Here is a 24639-nt window from a genome sequence, read left to right on the forward strand (position 1 = left end):
CCATTGCTAGGGATGCACAAGGGTTGACAAATTTCACGACCATACTAGCAAAAAGGTATTTTTCCAAAAAAGTTCCATACAAGCTCTCGCCAGACGTACCACGCTCCCGGCAGCCCCGCCAAAAATCTACGACTTGAATACAAAAACATTTAATATATTCAATATTATTTGATCTCCCGACAGCCGGGCTGCCCCCCAAAAAGTGTAATACCTGTGCATAGTGTGCAAATGAAATGTAAGACTTTCTAATTATGAATATACTACCTTTAAATACTTTTTAATACCCCGCAGACAGTTTAACAGGAACGTTATGCTCCCTTCAGATAAAAGTATGTTGTCCTAAAGACCTAAATCGCTGGAGGGTTGTTGTCGACAGGGGAGATGATGACACAGACAGTTGGCAGCGGGGATTCTACAGCCGACCAGGACAGATCAATCCATCTCTCTTCTATTGCCGTCTCCTCAGCTGATGATGAATAGCCGGCCAGGCATGGACTTAACACGTGCGTGGCTGTCTGCCGTTGGCATTACGGGAAGAAAACTCAACATATACGACGGTGTGTGGGCGAGGTTCCCGCCTACACATTTTCCATCTAAAAAATGCCAGACATTTCCAGACTTTTGATTACTTGACTGGATTTGAAGATTCTTTTTCTTTTCTTTTTGGTTTGCATCCAGTAGGATATATGCCAATATTGGCTTGGCAATATGACCGTCAACTAGGCCAAATCACACTAAAGCTGAAGATTATTCTTAGAATAAATTATACATTTGAGTGAATACCAAAATATGTCAAATTATTACATGGCGTTTTCACATTCGCCGAAATGCTTGTGATTGGTCAATAGCCCCCCGACAGCGGTCATTATTTTTCAATAATGACCGCTGTGGGACAATAATGACCGATGTGCGCAGCTGTTCGCAATCAAGCCCACATCAGTGCAGCAAATCAGACACACCTGCCGCGGCTGCACTGACAGCAGAGTGTGTGTAGATTACAGCGGAGCCAGAACAGAGGCTGCCCGCGATAATAATAATCACTTTATTTGGGCTGACAGAGCCACAGAACAACTGCGATTTGTCAAATGAATTAGGTATATTGTTAGTAAGTTAGCCATGTAATAAGCGGGATAATGTATAGCTTTACTCTGTCATTGTCGCAAAATAATTGACCTTCACTGACGTTTAAAACACCTCGCCGAAGCGGCTCGGTATTTTAAACTACGTGTCGGTCAATTATTTTGCGACAATGACCTCGTAGCTATACATTATCCCTTACTTAACTACGTACATAGAAATAGCTGGAGAGGAATATTTCCCCATGCTTAGAGACTTCGAAGACCATGCACAAACTTTTAAAGATGAGAGTTGTACTCTTCCTGCTGACTTGTTGTACAGAACTTCTAAGTAGTTTTGGATAAAAGAGTCAGCTAAATGACTAAATGTAAGACCTAGAAATCATTGAGTTAATTTGCCATATTTTTCTAGACCTGCATAGGAACCCTGTGTGTGTCTTCTATTCTGCATCGAACATTGTACATAATAATAATAATAATAATAATAATAATAATAATAATAATAATAATAATAATAATAATAATAATAATAATAATAATAATAATAATAATAATAATATAATAATAATAATAATAATAATAATAATAATAATAATAATAATTCATTTAATTTATATAGCGCTTCTCAATAACCCGAAGTCGCTGACAGTAGTCGGGAGCAGGGGTACAAACAAAGAAACGAAAGCAAAGAAACAAAAACAAAACAACAAAGAAACAAAAACAAAAGGAACATGAGACCATGGGGGGAACGGGGGAGACAGCCTGATGGCACAAAAAAAAAAACTGGAGACATATCAATCAGGTTGGAGGGGAGGGGGGGGTTTAGGGGTGGGGGGGGTTGAAGGCAAGGGAGAACAGGTGGGTTTTGAGGCGAGCTTTGAAGGTGGAGAGTGTAGGGGAGTCTCTGATGGACTGGGGGAGGGAGTTCCAGAGTCGGGGTGCAGTGCGAGAGAAGGCCCGATCTCCGAAGTTTTTAAGCTTGGATGTCGGGACAGTGAGGGAGGCAGTGGAGGAGGACCGGAGGGAACGGGTGGGGCGGTAGGGGAGAAGGAGATCAGTCAGGTAGGGGGGGGCCAGGCTGTGGAGGGCTTTGAAGGTGAGGAGTAGTGTTTTAAAGTTAATGCGGTGTTTGATCGGGAGCCAGTGGAGGGAGTGGAGGACAGGAGTGATGTGTTCGCGGGACCGGGTGTTAGTGAGGAGGCGGGCGGCTGAATTTTGGACCATTTGCAGTTTATGGAGGGAGCGGGAGGTGATACCAGTGTCTATACTGAACACTGTGACTTCTATTTTTACTTCCATTACATGCTATACTATTTTATTTCATACTTATCTTGTCTAGCACAGTCTCTGGAGCGTAACAGTAAGAAGCATTTTGTATAAAAGTATTCTGTACTTCTGTATGACAACTATTAAAGAAACTTGAAACTTGAAACTTCTGTGTGTGTAAATGGTAAATGGCTGCATTTATATAGTGCTTTTATCCAAAGCGCTTTACAATTTGTTCCTCACATTTGACCCATTCACTCACATTCACACACCGATGGCAGAGGCAACCATGCAAGGTGCCAACCTGCTCATCGGGAGCAATTAGGGGTTAAGTGTCTTGCTCACGGACACATCGACACGCTGCCCGGGAGGAGTGGGAATCGAACTGGGAAACTTCCCGATTACCAAGACGACTGCTCTACCTCCTGAGCCACTGTCGCCCCAGACAGTGTGTGGAGAAGGTCTTACCTTCAACCTCTGGCTTGACCAGGTCAAGCATCTCGCAGAGGCAGTCTTCGAAGGGCAGCGGTTTGATGGCCATGGTCTCCAGCTTCTGACACTGCTCTTCGTAGAAGAACTCCAGCTCGTACATACTCAGCACGCCGTCCCCGTCCAGGTCCATGCAGCGGAACCAGTACTCTATACTGGGAACACGGAGAGGGACACAGATCCAGGGGCGCGCGTCAGCGTCTTTATCTTTTAGAAAAGAGGAATGACAAGACCATGATGTAACTGGACATCGTGGCTACCTGGTGTTGGTCTTCTTGTCCTCATCAGAGATGAGGAACCAGACAAAGTCAGCGTAGGTCAGCCTCCCTTCCGGATGCAGCTGCCGGCCCCTAGAAACACAGTTCATATTCCACATACATTAAGGGTAAGGTCTCAGCTGAATGTGATGTGCTGGTCCCTAGTCAGACAGAGTTCATATTCATACTTTCAATATCCAGGTTAAGGTCTTAGCTCAGTGTGTCCCTAGTCAGACAGAGTTCATATAATTCATACATTCAATATCCAGGTTAAGGTCTTAACTAGAGATAGTGCATCATACCGAGTTAAGACCTCAACCTGGATATTGAATGTATGAATATGAACTCTGTGTCTGACTAGGGACAGTGCATCACATAGCCCCTTTCGTGACTGCGATGCAAGCCTCGCTTGAATACGCAGTCACTGGCTCCCACGTTACTAGCCATGTTAATGTGCACATCAAGCACTGGTTAAAGATGAGCGGTGGGTCCAAAATATATCTGATATAAATTTCAAAAGGTACCCACCATTGCATTAGGGTTTCACACACATACGCGGCAGGGTTTGAAAGCTTGGCGTTGCTAATAAACATTTTAAATCATTTTTATAAACGAGTAAAAAAAATCACTGAGCTAGCCTTGGCTAAAATGGCTGCTTCCGCATTTTCACGCAGGAGCGCTGTGATTGCTGGGCGCACCAGGCACGTGACAAAGCAGCCAGCAATCACAGCGCTCCTGCGTGAAAATGCGGAAGCAGCCATTTTAGCCGAGGCTAGCTCAGTGATTTTCTTACTCGTTTATAAAAATGATTTTCAATGTTTATTAGCAACGCAGAGCTTTCAAACCCCTAAGCGTGTGTGTGTGAAACCCTAATGCAACGGTGGGTACCTTTGAAATTTATATCTGATATATTTTGGACCCACCGCTCGTCTTTAACCAGTGCTTGATGTGCACATTAACATGGCTAGTAACGTGGGAGCCAGTGACTGCGTATTCAAGCGAGGCTTGCATCGCAGTCACGAAAGGGGCTATGCATCACACTGAGTTCATATTCATTTTCATAGATTAGAATAGAAATACTTATTATCCAGAGGGAAATTTGACACTGCAAATCGCTCAACATTAAACATTTAGACAGAACAGGTCACAAATAAGAATGACAAAACAAATCAAATTGCCTAAGATAAGAGTAGAATAAAATAGAATAAAATATACAGTAAATAAATACAGTAAAAATATACTGAGGTCTACAGTAGGTGTAGTATTGCACAGTGCTGTTTCAAAAGTATGAGTCCAGGAAGATGGTAACTGTCACTCTGTGCTCAGTGATGCAGTGAGGCACAGTGATGCATTGTATAGTCTGATGGCTGTTGGAATGAAGGACTTCCTGTGCCGTTCAGTGGTGCATTTAGGTAGTGTGAGCCTAGCACTGAACATGCTCCTCCTGTCAGCCAAGTCCGTGTATAGTGGGTGGGAGGGGTTTTCCCTGATGGCCTGGAGCTTAGCAAGGCTCCTCCTCTCCGCCACCCTCGCTAGGGAGTCCAGCTCCACCCCAACCACGCTACTGGCCTTCCTGACCAGCTTATCCAGCCTGTTTGTGTCCCCTGCTCTCAGTCCGCTGCCCCAGCAGGTCATAGCGTACAAGAAGGCGCCCGCCACCACCGACTCATAGAACATCCTCAACATCCTTGTACAGACATTGAAGGATCTCAGCCTTCTGAGGAAGTAGAGTCGGCTCTGGCCCTTCTTGTACAGTGCCTCTGCGTGTTTTGACCCGTTCAGTTTGTTGTCGATGTGCACACTGAGGTATTTGTACTCCTCAACCATGTCCACATCGACTCCCCTGATGGAAAACGGGGGTCACAGGTGCACTCCTCCTCATACATTCAATATCCAGGTTGAGGTCTTAACTCAGTGTGATGCACTGTCCCTAGTCAGACACAGAGTTCATATTCATACATTCTATATCCAGGTCTCAGTGTGATGCGCTGGGTTGTGTTCTAACATGATATCAAGCATAGGGAATAGTTGAGGCCTTCAGTCGGACATTGGAAACCCTTTTGCCTGCATGTTGTGGTGTGGATTAAAACTTTAGTCTCGTGGCCCCATGTTTGGCTTTGCAGGTGCTTCCGTGTTCACTATGAACCAGGCAGCGGGCCAGAGCTCTTGACCATGGGACTTGGTGAGTAAGCTAATGGCATTGCATCAACTACACTACAGGCAAGTATTCCATGTCCATAAATCTCCCTTTAGTTAGTTATCTGCCCTCAAGAACGCTACGGTCATCCACTACAGGTTTACTAGACACGCCCAGAAACCAAAAAAGGATAGGAAGTATGGCATTTGCCAACTATGCCCCAAAACTATGGAACACACTACCAACACACATCAGAAACGCCAGCTCTATACACATTTTTAAAGGAAAATTAAAAACGTACCTATACAGTCTAGCTTACAAATAGTTATGGCTTGGAAAAACCTGATGGATCCATGAGGCTAGGATAAGCCTTGTGGACCCAACTTTTTAGATGAAGGAACGGGTACATAGGAGACACGCCTCCAGTTTTTCAAAAGTTTTTGACACGCCTCAGCTTCTGAGCTGAAGGAGTGTTTTTGCGGACCTCCCAAACTTTCAAACTTTTTAGATGAAGAAATGGGTACAATAGGAGACACGCCTCCAGTTTTTCAAACGTTTTTGACACACCTCAGCTTCTGAGCTGAAGGCGTGTTTTTGCGGACCTCCCAAACTTTCAAACTTTTTAGATGAAGGAATGGGTACAATAGGAGACACGCCTCCAGTTTTTCAAAAGTTTTTGACACGCCTCAGCTTCTGAGCTGAAGGCGTGTTTCTGCGGACCTCCCAAACTTTCAAACTTCTTAGATGAAGGATGGGTACAATAGGAGACACGCCTCCAGTTTTTCAAAAGTTTTTGACACACCTCAGCTTCTGAGCTGAAGGCGTGTTTTTGCGGACCTCCCAAACTTTCAAACTTTAGACTGTTTTCTTTATGCGTTTTTCTTTTTCTTTCTTTCTACCACAAGACGCGGCCACTGATGGGTCCATGGGACTTGGATAAGTCCTGTGGACCCAACTCTGGCCACTGACCACATGAGCGAACGGGTACATACGCACACAATACACGGCCACTGATGGATCCGTGGGACTTGGTAAAGCACTATGGACCCAACTATGACCACTGATAAAAACGTAACTACACTAGCATTATAAGACCTAAACATTGCTACCTACCATACAAGTGCATTGGTTTAGTGCATTTCCGGTTGCCACTGAGCGGAAATGTTTGTGCGGACCTGTTCTCCCAAACTGGTAAGCAAATGACTGTTTTTACGTTATTTTCATTTTTTCGTTACTATTATTATTATTATTATTATTATTATTTTTTTTTTTTTTTTAACATTGATCTTAACTGATCACTATGACTTTATTGCTTTTATCGTTATATATGCCTATAATTGTGTACAGCACTTTGAGCTACATGACATGTATGAAAGGTGCTTTATAAATACTTACTTACTTACTTACTTACTTACTTTAAAACAGTCATTTTGAAATGGTCCAAACTTTCGTTGCAGTTTTTCCCCCCATTGGTTGCATTTTGCACTACTGATGACAAACAATATATTTTAAACAAACAAACACACAGTATGTGACAGTGTTGTAGTCGAGTCACTAAATCTCAAGTCGAGTCTCGAGTCCCCAGTGTTAAGAGTCCGAGTCCAAGTCATCAAGGTCGAGTCCACTCCACTCTCGCAGTCAAAGAGCTGACACACAAATAAAAAAAGATCTACATTAACACTTTGAGTGCCAGCCACGAGAAATCTCGTTATTTCATGCCATGCGTTGAGTGCCAATGACGAGAAGTCTAATTTTTTTATCGTTATTGCTTTTATTAGCGATATCCATTCATTTTTCATCAATCTAGCCTCACATTACCATTGGGACTGGCTCTGAGCTCGAACAGGGAAAATACCGCCCCCTATCGTCTCCCGGATGGTAATGCATCCATTGGATTGGACTCAATGGAAATGGATGAGAAAAGAAAACTCCGGAATCAACATTTTACTTATCAGGCATGTAACCCGAGCCGATCCCATTCATTGTAGACACTCAGAACAGCGTGGAATATGTGTTTCGAGTACCCAGCGTTGGATCAATAAACGCGATCAATCTTTTTAGAGAACATCTGATGTGAGGTAAGGAATCTATTTTACCAGTCTTGGGGTAATCAGAGTTTTTTTCACATATATCTCAACGTGTCCCCTATATGTGTATGTATGTGTGTGTGTGTGTGCGCTGAGCAGGAAATAGATACGATTTTTCAGCCCGCTTCTCTAGCGTGCATAAGTACACATATACTATCGATAATCTAGCGTTTATTTGAAAACGATTCATAAATAGGCCGAAAAATGACAATGTGTTTTGTGTATTCCACTAAAGGGCGTTTATGACAGAATCTTTTTTTTTCTGGACATTTTCAAAAACGAGCGTTTTTCAAAATGGTATAAAACTGAAATGTATGTACAGATGAAAAAACTATCCGTTTCGTACATGTTGACTGCAAGCAAGTCATTGATAAGCGACGGGTGTATTAGACACATAGCCATAATATAGAAATAGCTCCGTGAAAATCATGAAATATCGGAAAATCAGTCTAAAAAGGCTGCCATTCAAGCGCTAATTCTGGCGCCCCCTGCTGGCACCCAAAGTGTCAAACATAAATGACACAGCGGTCACCATTTCAATGGGAGTTTATTTACTTTGTGACACAATAGCCAAACAAACAAACACTAGCCATCAATATCTTATGCCAAATGATTATTACAATTTCTTTTATAAATAAAAAACTATTTAAACATTAACAAGTCTGAGTCCGAGTCTGCACCTTCCGAGTCCAAATGCAGTCAATGCTTGAGTCCAAGTCATCAGTGCTCAAGTCGAGTCACGAGTCCTGAAAATCATTCCAGGACTCGGACTTGAGTACTACAACACTGGTATGTGAACAGAAGAGAATCTTGTAATCGTTATTGATGAATTACTCATTCAGTCTTTAGTATGATGGTGTTATTTTGGCATTTTGTGAAACGTGAAAAAAATATATAGAAAACTGGCCAAAATCTGCTTCATTAAATGAGTAATTTCCTGGGGCGAGTGTCTCGTCTTTGGTCCAAATGTGTTCTCACTTCCACTGAACCTCTCCAGGGTTCATTTGGAAGCGGACAGAGACCACCTACTGCAGGGCATTCCCTAAGCAACCCATGGAGGTAAAACGCTCTCGGGTTCTAATCAAATCAATCCAATTTGTATAGCCCCAAATCACATGGAGTTACCCCCCATGGGCTTTACAGGTCAAGAAGAAACATCACAATAGATCCAGAACAAAAAAAAAACCATAAAATCCATATATGCAACACCCCCCCAGACTTTCCCCAATGAAGATGAGGAACGACTCACTAACACCTAGCAATAGGAGAATAAAAGCACCACAGGCGGCGAGGAGGAGAGAAACCTCAGATGGGACGTTCAAAGGGGATCCCCCCCCCCATCAGGATGTCTGTGATCAAATATAGAGTTGCTATGGATGGTAGATGGATGGAGAATAGAACAAGCAAATAATTGGTATGTATGTATGTATATATACATGTAATGAAACACATATACATGGTAGCAGTATACATGGTAGCAGTAGTATCTAAAGTACACAAGAACATTTTAAAATTAAAATAAAATAGAGCCAAGGAACTCAATGCCTCAAACAATTAGAGTGTCCACATCATATCATTCATTCAAGTGCAGGGTTAAGGAATGGCTCATTGATGAGCAGAATTGTCAACACTGAGGTGTCTGTGTGTGTGTGTGTGTATGTGTGTGTGTGGATATGGTGCGTTTGTCTATGTCTGGGTCTTTTAATATGTCATGATGTGCTCTGTCCTTGTGTCCATGACTGTATTGTGACCTGTATCCCTATCGTATGTCTATGTGCTTTTGTTGTGTTTCTATTCTAATTGTATTTATCTTGATTGTATTGCTAACCCTTATTCACACAGGACTTTAGCCTGTACCTTCTGGCAGGGGGACTGCCAATGGAAATGAGCCTTTTGGCTAAAATTGGGTGCATTTACATCTGTAAAACGTTTTATTAATGTACCCTGTCCCCCTTGATCAAATAAAGTAAACCTAAACCTAAGAACAAAAAAGCATATGAATACGAGCACTGGTATGAAAAATAAGATGATGGCGCAAAGTCGAGGCTCAGAGCTCAACCACATGACACTAGGCAGGTGTGAAGAGCGCAGCATTCAAGAGACAAGGGGTTGTTTGTAGTGGTCTGTATCACCTACTCAGAACTGAAGCATTACGACTTGTAATCACATCCTTGATTAGCCCTTGTTCACTTACCGTGTTACTGTTCCTGAGAATATTCTTTCAATCATCTTGTGAGAGATGGCTGAAAAACAAAATGAGAGCAGATAGCAGCTTATGAAACAAACAGTTGACTACTATAAGTTTGTTTATTATTTGTCAGAACAAAATACAGAATACTTTATAATGAAATGCTTGTTTCTGTATGAGCCCCTTTTACTGTATGTAGCACACACTCAGGGGCTCATACAGAAACAAGCATTTCATTATAAAGTATTCTGTATTTTGTTCTGACAAATAATAAACAAACTTGAACTATACTGAATACAACATGACGAGGCTGAAAAACACAGAGCAGCTTATGAAACGACCAGTTGACTACTATAATAATAAATTCAATTTGTACCGCACTTTACATTTGTAAAAATCTCAAAGACTACTATACTGAATACTACATGACGAGGCTGAAAAACAGAGCAGCTTATGAAATTAACAGATACACAGTTTTGCACACGTTAGTTTAGTTTAACAGTTAATGAAAGTAAGATTGTTAGAATATGACAACCAGTGATATCAGATACATTGAATCCTTGTGTTGTGTTAATTACAGCTCAAATTAATTATAGGAAACAGTCCCTATTACATTCCATAGAACTGTAATTAACACAAGGATGGATCAATGTCCTCAAGCTGCATTCAGGAGTTGTTCCAAACTAGAGAGCCGGGTATAAAATATGGGGAACACGTGTCTTCAATATCACAAAGGCAAGGACAAATATAAAAACCTTGGAAATAATTGTTCGTGCTAAGAGTAAAAGCCTACCAGTTTGTATTCAATGTCTCTTTCAACCAAGAGAAGGGAAGTATTATTTAAGAGGGTTATGTATTCTTAAAACATGTAAAAAGGTAAGAACTAATGTAAAAGCTAGATGTGTTTCAATTTTGGGAGTAAAATTATGGAATAGCCTTAGTGACGGGTTGAAGTTGTGTACTTCTCAGGGGAGATTTAAAAAAGCCTTAAAGGATCAAATAATTCAGGAGTACAGTTTTGAGTAAACATTAAACATTAGTTTTTTCTTTCAAAAAATTATATCTTGCAGAATATTTTAAGTTTTTCTTTCTTATATTAAAATATATTTAGTTTAAGAATTTGTAAAGGATAGGCAAAAATAAGCATGTGCTTCAGCCTATTCCTTTTTTTCGGTCGTTGATTTTTGATTTTGTGTGCGAGCTTGCCTTGAATGTGATTTTATTTTTATTTTTTATTTTTTTTGTAAGTCCACACGGGTGTGTTTGATTTGTCTGTAAACAAGACCGAAAAATAAACTTCATTCATTCATTCATTCATTCATTAATCTGTTAAGGGGTAAAACTATGGAATAACCGAGACAACGAATAAAACAATGTGTAGTTTGATACATAAATAAGAAATTGTTCAAATATAAGGTGATACATAAATATAAAACCTTATTATAATCCAAATTATATTTTATGAATATAATATTAGAACATAACTATTAAAATCGTGACAAAAAGGAAAATAAATTGTCTACCGTCTACGTTTTGTAGCTTACTGTATAAACTGTACACTAAAACGATGAAACTTTCGTAACCTTTCGTTTTTGCTAAATTATGAATTTTCTTTTATATAATGTAATGTGAAAAGGGTAAGCAATATAAGCCTCGGCTTCAGCCTACACCTTTTCGGACGTTCTTAATTTTTTTTTTTAATAAATGTCCTACTACTGTACATTGCTTTGTAAAAGAAGACCGAAATACAATCATTCATTCATTCATTCATTCATTCATTCATTGACATCACTGGTGGCCATATTCAAACTAATTTACTCAATAACTGTCAAACCAAATGAATGTGTGTAAAACTGTTTGAGTTTTTGGATGTGTGCGTGTTTCAGATTATGTGCAACATAAAATCAGCATTGTTTTTTTTTTTGCGAAGTGCCCCTTTAATCCATTCCTGTAGCCCATAAATCCAGATCATTGGAGAGAGTAGGTCTTTTTTAGCTTCGACAATACCATAAATACTCTGGTCATCATTCTGGCAGCACAGTGGCAGTAATGGTTCCAGACTTGGCGTCATTCCGTCAGGATATATACACTCTCTCCCATTGATCTTGTGTCTCATTTCCCCTCTGGCCTCCCTGCTAGTAGATCAGACAGGAACATGTGGCCTGGAGTGTGTGGAGGAGGCTACGAGGGGAGGTCCTTCTCCAGGGAGGGAGTGAGGGAGTGAGTGAGTCTACTGTGTGAGGGGTGTATGCAATTCTCATAGTGAAGTTTGTAAATGTGTGTAATTGTCACAGTAAAGTCTGTGTGTGTACATACATAATTGTCATAGTGAAGTGTGTGTGTGTAATTGTCACAGTAAAGTGTGTGTGTGTGTGTGTGTACATACATAATTGTCATAGTGAAGCGTGTGCATGCTTACATATTGTTCATTATGAGGCGTGTATGTGGTCATTATGGCGTGCCAGGTCTCTGGTCCATGTACCTTGGTCATTATGGCGTGCCAGGTCTCTGGTCTATGTAGAGGTGTGTGTACCTTGGTCATTATGGCGTGCCAGGTCTCTGGTCTATGAAGAGGTGTGTGTACCTTGGTCATTATGGCGTGCCAGGTCTCTGGTCTATGAAGAGGTGTGTGTACCTTGGTCATTATGGCGTGCCAGGTCTCTGGTCTATGTAGAGGTGTGTGTACCTTGGTCATTATGGCGTGCTAGGTCTCTCTGGTCTATGTAGAGGTGTGTGTACCTTGGTCATTATGGCGTGCCAGGTCTCTGGTCTATGTAGAGGTGTGTGTACCTTGGTCATTATGGCGTGCCAGGTCTCTGGTCTATGTAGAGGTGTGTGTACCTTGGTCATTATGGCGTGCCAGGTCTCTGGTCTATGTAGAGGTGTGTGTACCTTGGTCATTATGGCGTGCCAGGTCTCTGGTCTATGTAGAGGTGTGTGTACCTTGGTCATTATGGCGTGCCAGGTCTCTGGTCTATGTAGAGGTGTGTGTACCTTGGTCATTATGGCGTGCCAGGTCTCTGGTCTATGTAGAGGTGTGTGTACCTTGGTCATTATGGCGTGCCAGGTCTCTGGTCTATGTAGAGGTGTGTGTACCTTGGTCATTATGGCGTGCCAGGTCTCTGGTCTATGTAGAGGTGTGTGTACCTTGGTCATTATGGCGTGCCAGGTCTCTGGTCTATGTAGAGGTGTGTGTACCTTGGTCATTATGGCGTGCCAGGTCTCTGGTCTATGTAGAGGTGTGTGTACCTTGGTCATTATGGCGTGCCAGGTCTCTCTGGTCTATGTAGAGGTGTGTGTACCTTGGTCATTATGGCGTGCCAGGTCTCTGGTCTATGTAGAGGTGTGTGTACCTTGGTCATTATGGCGTGCCAGGTCTCTCTGGTCTATGTAGAGGTGTGTGTACCTTGGTCATTATGGCGTGCCAGGTCTCTGGTCTATGTAGAGGTGTGTGTACCTTGGTCATTATGGCGTGCCAGGTCTCTCTGGTCTATGAAGAGGTGTGTGTACCTTGGTCATTATGGCGTGCCAGGTCTCTGGTCTATGTAGAGGTGTGTGTACCTTGGTCATTATGGCGTGCCAGGTCTCTGGTCTATGAAGAGGTGTGTGTACCTTGGTCATTATGGCGTGCCAGGTCTCTGGTCTATGTAGAGGTGTGTGTACCTTGGTCATTATGGCGTGCCAGGTCTCTGGTCTATGTAGAGGTGTGTGTACCTTGGTCATTATGGCGTGCCAGGTCTCTCTGGTCTATGTAGAGGTGTGTGTACCTTGGTCATTATGGCGTGCCAGGTCTCTGGTCTATGTAGAGGTGTGTGTACCTTGGTCATTATGGCGTGCCAGGTCTCTCTGGTCTATGAAGAGGTGTGTGTACCTTGGTCATTATGGCGTGCCAGGTCTCTGGTCTATGTAGAGGTGTGTGTACCTTGGTCATTATGGCGTGCCAGGTCTCTCTGGTCTATGAAGAGGTGTGTGTACCTTGGTCATTATGGCGTGCCAGGTCTCTGGTCTATGTAGAGGTGTGTGTACCTTGGTCATTATGGCGTGCCAGGTCTCTGGTCTATGTAGAGGTGTGTGTACCTTGGTCATTATGGCGTGCCAGGTCTCTCTGGTCTATGAAGAGGTGTGTGTACCTTGGTCATTATGGCGTGCCAGGTCTCTGGTCTATGTAGAGGTGTGTGTACCTTGGTCATTATGGCGTGCTAGGTCTCTCTGGTCTATGTAGAGGTGTGTGTACCTTGGTCATTATGGCGTGCCAGGTCTCTGGTCTATGTAGAGGTGTGTGTACCTTGGTCATTATGGCGTGCCAGGTCTCTCTGGTCTATGTAGAGGTGTGTGTACCTTGGTCATTATGGCGTGCCAGGTCTCTGGTCTATGTAGAGGTGTGTGTACCTTGGTCATTATGGCGTGCCAGGTCTCTGGTCTATGTAGAGGTGTGTGTACCTTGGTCATTATGGCGTGCTAGGTCTCTCTGGTCTATGAAGAGGTGTGTGTACCTTGGTCATTATGGCGTGCCAGGTCTCTGGTCTATGTAGAGGTGTGTGTACCTTGGTCATTATGGCGTGCCAGGTCTCTGGTCTATGTAGAGGTGTGTGTACCTTGGTCATTATGGCGTGCCAGGTCTCTGGTCTATGAAGAGGTGTGTGTACCTTGGTCATTATGGCGTGCCAGGTCTCTGGTCTATGTAGAGGTGTGTGTACCTTGGTCATTATGGCGTGCCAGGTCTCTGGTCTATGAAGAGGTGTGTGTACCTTGGTCATTATGGCGTGCCAGGTCTCTGGTCTATGTAGAGGTGTGTGTACCTTGGTCATTATGGCGTGCCAGGTCTCTGGTCTATGTAGAGGTGTGTGTACCTTGGTCATTATGGCGTGCCAGGTCTCTCTGGTCTATGTAGAGGTGTGTGTACCTTGGTCATTATGGCGTGCCAGGTCTCTGGTCTATGAAGAGGTGTGTGTACCTTGGTCATTATGGCGTGCCAGGTCTCTCTGGTCTATGTAGAGGTGTGTGTACCTTGGTCATTATGGCGTGCCAGGTCTCTCTGGTCTATGTAGAGGTGTGTGTACCTTGGTCATTATGGCGTGCCAGGTCTCTGGTCTATGTAGAGGTGTGTGTACCTTGGTCATTATGGCGTGCCAGGTCTCTCTGGTCTATGAAGAGGTCGTGGTCCGAGTCGAGCTCCCAGAACTTGCAGTAGATGACGAAGAAGTGCTCGTAGGAGAAGTAATCCATCAGCTGGTTCACATCATCCTCCTGCTCCAGTAAGGCCAAGGTCTGGGACAACAGCAGAGGAGGTCACAATCAAAAACTACTAATGGCTTTTTTTTTTTTACAGATTGATGATTCGACAATCGACACATTCATACAACATTGAGAAGAATGTACTATTAGTACAATATATACAAAATACATTTTAATAAAATAAATGGTAGTGGTGGGGAAGACTTCTAGGTGAAAACCCGACATGGAATACACAGATTCTGTAAACTAAAGATAGCTAGAGTACAAGCAGTGCTGCAGGAATAGACAGTAGATAATGATGTTACTACACAATACAAAATAAGTCTCGTAGGATCAATGATTTAACAACTTCCTAGTTGTAATCCCTACATTGAATTGGTCATCTGAAGATGGCTACGGCACAAATAAAAGTGGAAAACGGAAACAAGGCATTAAAGAACAATAAAAAATAAAAAGAGAGTTGTCAAACCTGAAGAAAGTTGCTCTTCCTGAGCTCGGAACACGTAATTCTCCCGCTCCACGACCGGTTTACATTGTAGAATATCCTCTGGATCACCTGACAACCATAGGAAATAAAAGGGAAAAAAACACTGTCAAATAAATGCAGAGTTGGACCAGACGTGATAACGACGCACGAGGGGAATGGGCTTTTCATGGAACAACCTTCCGTAGAGGACAGAAATGACTCGCTTATTACCCGTGACAGTGTGGCAATGATACATCATAAACGCCTTGTTTGTGTGTGTGTGTGTGTAATGTGTACCATGTGTGTAGTGTGTATTTAGTGTTTAGTGTGTGAGTATAGTGTGTAGTGTAAAAACAACCAAAGCAAATTCCTTGTATGTGAAAACTACTTGGCAATAAAGACCTTTCTGATTCTGATAGTGTGTGTACTCCGTGTGTGTATAGTGTACTCTGTGTATAGTTTTCTCACCAGCTGCACCCCGACTTTGGAACACCCTCCCTCAGACCATCAGAGACTCTCCACCTTTGAATCCTGACTCAAAACCTACCTGTTCTCCCAAGCATACAACCTTCCCTACCGATAACCACCCTCCTCCAACCTACCACCTCCCTTTCCCCTTCCCTACTTTCTCCCTCCCCCCCCCCCCCCCCCCCCCCCCTCAGCTTCCCTTGCTTCCCTGATTCTTCCCTTACTGGCTTTTGTATTTGTTGCTGGTTACTCATGGTTTTATGTCTTGTGTATTCATACTGTTGCTCGTTTCCCTGTGGTTTATATGTTTCTCTGTTCCTTTGCTTATTGTCAGCGTCTATGGGTTATTGAAAAGCGCTATATAAATAAAATGATTTATTATTATAGTGTACTCTGTGTGTATAGTGTACGCCGTGTGTATAGTGTATTCTGTGTGTATAGCGTACTCTGTGTGTATAGCGTACTCTGTGTGTATAGCGTACTCTGTGTGTATAGTGTACTCTGTGTGTATATTGTACTCCGTGTGTATAGTGTACTATGTGTGTATAGTGTACTCTGTGTGTATAGTGTATAGTGTACTCTGTGTGTATAGCGTACTCTGTGTATAATAATAATACATTTTATTTATAAGGCGCCTTTCAGGGCACTCAAGGTCACCATACAACAATTAAAAACAGTTAATTTACAATCACAATCAAATTTACAATAAAATCAGACATACGCTTGCCTAAACAGGTGGGTTTTGTGGTGTGTTTTAAATGGGATAATGGAGTATAGCATACTCTGTGTGTGTATAGCATACTCTGTGTGTGTATAGCGTACTCGGTGTGTATAGTGTATGTTTGCGTGTCTCTCACCGTCTGCATGTAGCGCGTGTGGAAGTCAGTTGCTTCTTTTAGAATGGCCAGGCCTGTGTGAGAGTCCACCACATCCTGAAGAACACAAAGCATGGTCAGCCCACTGTCTGGTGCTCTCATTTTTAGAACACACACACACACACACACTCTCTCTCTCTCTCTCTCTCTCTCTCTCTCTCCCTCTCTCTATAGCAGGGGTCAGCAACCTTTTTGACATGGAGTGCCTGTTTGAAATATAGTTGTAACTAGTGTGCCTCAACAATATTCCATGCATCGTAATTTTTTTCTCTCATAATCAGGTATTTTTATTTTTTTTTATATTTTTTTTATTATTGCAAAACAAAAATTATTAAAAGTCAGTACTCAACACATAATGCATAATGAAACTTTCAGTCAAGGTGGTTAAAATTACATGCAAGTACAGAAACAAGATAAAACAAAAATAGTCTATAATAACATTTTAACCGTATACAGTGTATATCCAGCGAAATTACAATTATATAAATGTTAGTATAGAATATACCCCTAATACCTATTTTCTAAAACCCTACACACATATGCTCCAGCTCGAACCCCCCCCTCCCGGACCCCCCCTTGGATAGTACCTCCATTATCCCTCACTCCTAACCAGACACTACCATTATAAGCTAGCTTTTATTCTCTCCACCACTTCTACCCACATTGACATTTTGGATTCATTGAGACCCAGAATTTACATTATTACATCATTATTGTTATTGTTATTATTAACAATATTATTATGATGGTTGTATCAACCCTAAATCTGAGTTGGGGGGGGGGATGCAATGCAGACAAACAGCTGCATACAGTGCGACCATTTCACTCACATTTGCCCATACATTTTTGGACACATCACACACCATCGGTGTGTGTACTGTACGTGTGCTGTCATAGCTCCACCTACAGGCCTAATGAAGAACACCAGGAGAACACCAGGATGTGAATGGAGGGTGAATGTGAGGTATATCGTGTAAATAAGTTTTGATTGATCGCAAGACTACACTGTAAAAAAAAAATAATAATAAGTTACCAGAACTTAAAAATATTGAGTTCAGTCAGTTTTCAATCCATAATAAGTTAACAGAAAAATAAGTACACAACCACATTATTTCAATCTAATAAAACTATGTTTATTGTCATTGTTTTAAGAACACAAGTTGACTTGGTAATACTCACATTTTGAGTTAAAAAAATGGCTTTTAACATGTGCAATGTTCAATGAAATAGAAAAATAAATAATAAAAATGGTTGATTAATCCCACTGGTCACAATGGTGACCGTAATAATGTTTTTGTTATAAGGCTCTGCAAATGTTACTGAATGATGTAGCAATGTATTTCCAGCTAAATTGAAATAATAAACAAATAAAGGGTCTCAATTAAATATGTGGTAGTAAAAATAACCTGTGGGAGGATTTCAACAAGATAAATGCGACAACAGTGCAAAATATTTCACTATAATATTTCAGAGCAAAAAAAAAAAAAATATATATATATATATATTTTTTTTACTGCTGCCCTCTGTGCCTATGCAAATGCCCCCGCGTGCCTATGCAGGCACGCGTGCCTAGGGTTGCCTACCCCTGCTCTATAGTAACAAATGGATATGTTTAAAGTAGGGCTGTCAGTTTATCAAGTTAATTAGATTAATTAATTACACAGCAAATTATCGCGTTATGAAAATTAACTCAATAAATTTTTTTTTAATCTCCTTCATTCCATAAGAACGTAGAATAAACATTTACAAACTTTTTTTTTTTTTTTTTTTTACAGTCCATTTGCATGTTCTTGGTATCTGATTCTAGGGACATCTATGGATCTCAGGGAATGTATTCCCAGTGTCAGAAATACTGTGTCTGTTACTAGGCTTGAGTCAATTGTAATGAACCAAATGAGAATATCAATTCAATTCTTAAAAAAAATATTGTTTCGACTGAATAACACCATGCTAAATTGACCAGACCTGAAAAATCTAAGCAGGAAGATGATTAAACAGAAGGTTTTGTAGATACAGTACTGAATTCTGCCATCCGGACACATGCTATTTGAATATGATTATAGAATATAAAATATCAGGCCTAAAATGGTTATGCGATTAAAATGTGATTAATTAGATTAATTAATTACAAATCCTGTAATTAATTAGATACATTTCTTCGCCTGACAGCACTAGTTTAAAGGGGGTCCTGTGAAAATTACATTTGCATTGTTTTTACAGAATGAGGGGGTTATCCTACACTGAGAAATATGAAAATTAGGGATGCTCGATATTGGCTTTTTTTACGATACCGATATACCGATATTGTCCAACTCTTAATTTCCGATACCAATATCAACCGATATCGATATATGCAGGGTTTCCCCCCCCCCCCCCCCAAAAACGGTATAATTTCAGGTAATTAACATTACATATGTCTTGTTGTGGAATTAACATAACATTATGCATACTTTTGACATAAATAAAATCAGAATTTGTTCTTACTTGCTTGCCTGGGTAAATAAAGGTTATAGAAATGTATAAAAAACATTTTAATGCCAATATCGGCCGATAATATCGGTAGGCCGATAATATCGGACATCCCTAATGAAAATGTTTAGATAGTGCCGTTTCTGTAGTTCAGCTGTGACAAGAACCATCCCTCTTGAAAGCAGCCATTCAGAATTGCAGCCACAATAGCTGTAGTTGATAACATGAGTCTACAAAATGGCGACTCGCTCGTAAACCATTTCTACGTACAGTGGAACCTAAAATATGTTTCCGATAACATTTTTAACGGTAAGTTTGATATGCCATTGCTGGATCTCGGGTCGTATTTGATCTGCAACGTCTAGTTGACAGTTTGATCTGAATTTCATTAGACTATACAGGCTCATCCACCACTGCTAGATAATTATCTTATTTGTATGATAAAAAGCAGCTCGCTCATTACAGGCATAGATAAAGGCTAGAATGTATAATCAGTGTTTTTTCCACCCCGCAAAAAAACGTCAAAAAGACATGTTTAAGGGACCTCAAAGATCTACATCGACTTGTTGAAAAGGACTCAAATATGTCCCCTTTAACTGCTTTCTGGGATTCTTCACAGAGAGACAAGTGAACAGACAAACCACATCTGTCCGTCCCTTCGCTGGGAAGACGTACATTAAACATTGGGAGTAGGCAGGGAATGCATATTCATCCCAACATCAGAAGTCGTCACCGTCAATCTAGATCAATACGCCACAGTGCCATCTGTTTTACACATCCAGCTATATGTCGAGAGGAAAAAAAAAGATCTGCAGGTCATAATGGGAAAGGACATTGAATTCAAACGCTACTTTTATTTAAAAAAATATTTTTTTTAATAAAATGTAATAGACTGTTGCGATGGATCAGATTAACCCTGTGTGGGCAGAGGGGTTTGGCCCAGGCTGGGGGAGCTGAAGGGACTAGGGGCTGCTGCTGCTCTCCCCGCTCCCCCTCCCCGTGCCAGAATCTCCCAGGTCTTTCATGTGGTGCGGCACCGCATCGCAAAATGAACCGTAGCCAGATCCCTGCCACCAAACTCACTCGCACCTCTTTTCCCTTCTATCCCCCCCCCCCCCCTCCTCCTCCTCTACCCCCCCCCTCCTCCTCCTCTCTGCTGGGGGAATGAAATGTTGACATAAACGCGAAGGTGGCAATGAAATTAAAATGCCTTATTTTTTGGGGGGTGGGGGGGGGTGGGGGGTTTGGCCGCCGTGACTCTTTTGACTCCTCCTGTGAGAAATTAAATCATAGAAAAACACATAAATCACGGCGCCGAGGAAGCGGGCGGGGACAGTCGGATCTACTCCGCTGCAATCCGCATTTCATTCATCACAACAGTCAAAGGCGATTCGCCCGAGTGACACAATACAAATTAAACGCTGCGTGCCAGGAGGCGTCTCCGCGCCGCTATGCTAACGGGGTGGCCCGGCTCAGCCTCCGCCACGGCTGCCAGCGTGAATATGAATCAGGGGGGGGGGGGGGGGGGGGGGCAGTGGGCGGGGCCAGCTGGGGGGGGGGGGTTCACCGACAGCTTGCCAGGGCTGGGAACACAAACAGCCAGCGCAGCAGATCTGCATGAGAGGGCGGAGCGACGTTGGACTGAGCTACACTGAGCTCATGGGTTGAACTCCAACGGTCCTTAACACATTGTCTGCCAGGCATTGTGCCCATCCTTATGCCCAGTCTGCCAGTGCTGTAACCCTATGGAGATGTTTACCTTCTTTGCAGGGCTATAACTTTTTAAATATTATAGCTATATCAACATTACTATGGCCCATTCAACATCGGGTATCTATCGTTCCGGATGTGCGGAACGTTATATTTTTTCATTTATACATTGTCGTGTTAGTACCCTCGTGAATATAAGTATGTTTTTAAGGTTTTCTGCAGTAATTCCTAAAACGCGAGTTATAGGCCCTGACGCATATGATAGATTATCGATTGGCGTTTCTTTCCTATACATGCTATATTAAAAAATTCAAATGTATATGATCGGTTATACATTATGCTTCATCTGCGTGAAGGAAAGGGGGGGGGGGGGGGTCGTTTATAATTCCTTGATCGTCAGTAACAGCTTTATTTAGTATGGGTTGATATGTTGATCAGATGGATTGCCATGAAATGAATAAACAATCCGGCTGAAAATAACGTTATATTCCTCTTACCGTTCGCCGATGAGACTGGAGGAAAAATATTCCAATTATTTGACGTCGATCTGCTATATCCATTTCCCGTTTGTATGACGCAATAAACGCCGAAATCATATTGATTATTGTGTTTAGAAAGCGATCCCATGCACTCAAGTGTGTATCTAGACCCATGTTACAAGATATTACTGCCGGAGGAATTTCCTCGATGCACCGAGCGCCACTTCTGGTTTGGCTTGGAGTGTAACTCGCCCGACATCCACCAGGACGGCGGTATTGAGGCGTTGCAATATCAGACAGGGTCCAGCTGCAGTCCTGGAGGGAGGCTGGGTGAATTATGAATGCCATAATGCCATAAATTAAATATTGATCCCAAAAACGAGTTTATTCGTTGTTGGCGCACAACGCATGGCGGGCAATAACGAGTTATCACGTTTTTGGCGCACAATGTGTTAAGAGCTCGAGATTCTCCCCTCTCTGTTGCAGAGTTTAAAACCTTGTGTCTCCAACCGCTGTCAATCAAGTTGTACGCGTTTTAATTGATTTGGTATCCTTGCTTTTTGCCTCGTCTTGTTGTCTTATTGTTGTGATTTTATATGTTTGTTTTTCTTATTTGTATATTTTTGCTCATTTCTGTAAGTACACTCGATGTGACTGTAAATGAAGGAAACCTCATTTGCCTTTCGAGTTTAAGTAAAGGTTTGAAATTAAACGAAATAAAGAGCACAAGGATTGTTTTCTGGAGATAAAACGGTAATCCTGCTGTACAAAAAGGCCCAAAGGAATGAATGCTCGAGACGCTACACATCTTTCTCGATGGTTTAGTTTATTGTTCCAGCGCTCGACGGACACGTGGCTCAGCCGTCACTCATGTCTCCCGGGCTCCAGTCCTGCAGCAGTCAATCCTGAACACCGTCTCTCGGGAACCCCAGTCACACTGCAGCAGGGTAAGCCGTGCAATTACGTCCACTCCCTCCCTCCCTCCCTCCCTCCCTCCCTCCCTCCCTCCCTCCCTCCCCCGCCGCCGGTGCAGTTCCCCCAGGCCCCCCCCCCCCCCTCTCCCTGGGTGTGCTGTAAGCCCTCTCACCTGCAGCAATGGAAGAAAGTCTTCTTGTTCCAGGTAATTACAGCCAGGCTTGGCCAAGAGGTGCACGAATCTAGCCGCGTCGTCGTGATGGGTCTGCAGGGTCCTGCAGCGGGAGGGAGAGAGAGAACAGATGGTTATTGCCCTCCTACTCCCCTCCTCGCTTTCTTCTAGCCTTCAAAAATCCAACGACGCTAAGTCTCGAATCGTTGTTTTTAAAAAAAATCATAGGTTTTAATGGATTCGGAAATTAGGATTCTGAATTGCCACCGGGTGATGTGTCATGCCAACGATGATGACATAATGGAGGGGGTCGTTGCGGCCTCCCTCTCTCCCTGCCTCCCTCTCCCTCCCCAGACCAGAAAGTCACGCGCGCTCGTGTCAAAGGCCAGTGGAGTCGGGCTCTCTGGGGCCTCGTACGTTAACGCGGCAGCTTGCCTATTGCATGCAGCGGCACACAGGGCCGAGCCCAGGCCCAACACAAACCTACACTGTGAGGAGCCCTGTGCCGTTGCTTTCAACGCGGAGACAGAAGGAAAACGACAGAGAAGGGACTTGTTCATTCATATGTTGTTACACACAGCAGCTATTCCCTCGTGGTTGTTGGGGGATCTCCTTTTGTGATCATTGGTTTCTTTTTTTTTGTGTTGTTGTAAATGAAAAAGGGACAAAAGGCCTTATAGAAGAATCACAGTGTGGCGTTTCTGCTCCCTGGCCAGTGAGTCATTGTTTGGGGGAGATTGTATGGGTCAGTCTGGGATGAGAGAGAGAGTCCCTGTGTGTCTGTCTGTCAGGGATGAGAGTGAGAGTCCCTGTGTGTCTGCTGGGGATAAGAGTGAGAGTCCCTGTGTGTCTGCTGGGGATAAGAGAGAGAGTCCCTGTGTGTCTGTCAGGGATGAGAGAGAGAGTCCCTGTGTGTCTGTCGGGATGAGAGTGAGAGTCCCTGTGTGTCTGCTGGGGATAAGAGTGAGAGTCCCTGTGTGTCTGCTGGGGATAAGAGAGAGAGTCCCTGTGTGTCTGTCAGGGATGAGAGAGAGAGTCCCTGTGTGTCTGTCGGGATGAGAGTGAGAGTCCCTGTGTGTCTGTCAGGGATGAGAGTGAGAGTCCCTGTGTGTCTGTCGGGATGAGAGTGAGAGTCCCTGTGTGTCTGTCAGGGATGAGAGAGAGAGTCCCTGTGTGTCTGTCGGGATGAGAGTGAGAGTCCCTGTGTGTCTGTCAGGGATGAGAGTGAGAGTCCCTGTGTGTCTGTCAGGGGTGAGAGAGAGAGTCCCTGTGTGTCTGTCGGGATGAGAGTGAGAGTCCCTGTGTGTCTGTCAGGGATGAGAGAGAGAGTCCCTGTGTGTCTGTCGGGATGAGAGTGAGAGTCCCTGTGTGTCTGTCAGGGATGAGAGAGAGAGTCCCTGTGTGTCTGTCAGGGATGAGAGAGAGAGTCCCTGTGTGTCTGTCGGGATGAGAGTGAGAGTCCCTGTGTGTCTGTCGGGATGAGAGTGAGAGTCCCTGTGTGTCTGTCAGGGATGAGAGTGAGAGTCCCTGTGTGTCTGTCGGGATGAGAGTGAGAGTCCCTGTGTGTCTGTCAGGGGTGAGAGTGAGAGTCCCTGTGTGTCTGTCAGGGGTGAGAGTGAGAGTCCCTGTGTGTCTGTCGGGATGAGAGTGAGAGTCCCTGTGTGTCTGTCTGTCAGGGATGAGAGAGAGAGTCCCTGTGTGTCTGTCAGGGGTGAGAGTGAGAGTCCCTGTGTGTCTGTCAGGGGTGAGAGTGAGAGTCCCTGTGTGTCTGTCAGGGGTGAGAGTGAGAGTCCCTGTGTGTCTGTCAGGGATGAGAGTGAGAGTCCCTGTGTGTCTGTCAGGGATGAGAGTGAGTGTCTGTGTGTCTGTCGGGGATGAGAGTGAGTGTGTCTGTGTGTCTGTCAGGGGTGAGAGTGAGAGTCCCTGTGTGTCTGTCAGGGATGAGAGTGAGTGTGTCTGTGTGTCTGTCAGGGATGAGAGTGAGTCCCTGTGTGTCTGTCAGGGATGAGAGTGAGTGTGTCTGTGTGTCTGTTGGGGATAAGAGTGAGAGTCCCTGTGTGTCTGTCAGGGATGAGAGTGAGTGTCTGTGTGTCTGTCAGGGATGAGAGTGAGTGTGTCTGTGTGTCTGTTGGGGATAAGAGTGAGAGTCCCTGTGTGTCTGTCAGGGATGAGAGTGAGTGTCTGTGTGTCTGTCAGGGATGAGAGTGAGTGTGTCTGTGTGTCTGTTGGGGATAAGAGTGAGAGTCCCTGTGTGTCTGTCAGGGATGAGAGTGAGTGTGTCTGTGTGTCTGTCAGGGATGAGAGTGAGTGTGTCTGTGTGTCTGTTGGGGATAAGAGTGAGAGTCCCTGT

At 43.3% G+C, this 24639-nt stretch overlaps 1 protein-coding gene across 2 annotated transcripts in view; it reads right to left on the reverse strand.

Moving 5' to 3' along the window:
- The window catches only part of ppp2r3b (protein phosphatase 2, regulatory subunit B'', beta), an 87837-nt gene that overhangs the window by 13358 nt on the left and 49840 nt on the right, over positions 1 to 24639 (reverse strand). For both annotated transcript variants that reach the window (XM_084310544.1, XM_084310545.1), the window contains 7 exons: positions 22290 to 22392; positions 16527 to 16601; positions 15205 to 15291; positions 14612 to 14768; positions 9507 to 9555; positions 3092 to 3181; positions 2811 to 2986 (listed from right to left, as the gene is read on the reverse strand). In XM_084310544.1, coding sequence (XP_084166670.1) covers positions 2811 to 2986; positions 3092 to 3181; positions 9507 to 9555; positions 14612 to 14768; positions 15205 to 15291; positions 16527 to 16601; positions 22290 to 22392 — 737 coding nt within the window. The remainder of the gene's footprint in view (positions 1 to 2810; positions 2987 to 3091; positions 3182 to 9506; positions 9556 to 14611; positions 14769 to 15204; positions 15292 to 16526; positions 16602 to 22289; positions 22393 to 24639) is intronic.

Source organism: Notolepis coatsorum, assembly GCF_963971535.1.
Source record: "Notolepis coatsorum genome assembly, chromosome: 3".
Taxonomy (NCBI): Eukaryota; Metazoa; Chordata; class Actinopteri; order Aulopiformes; family Paralepididae; genus Notolepis; species Notolepis coatsorum.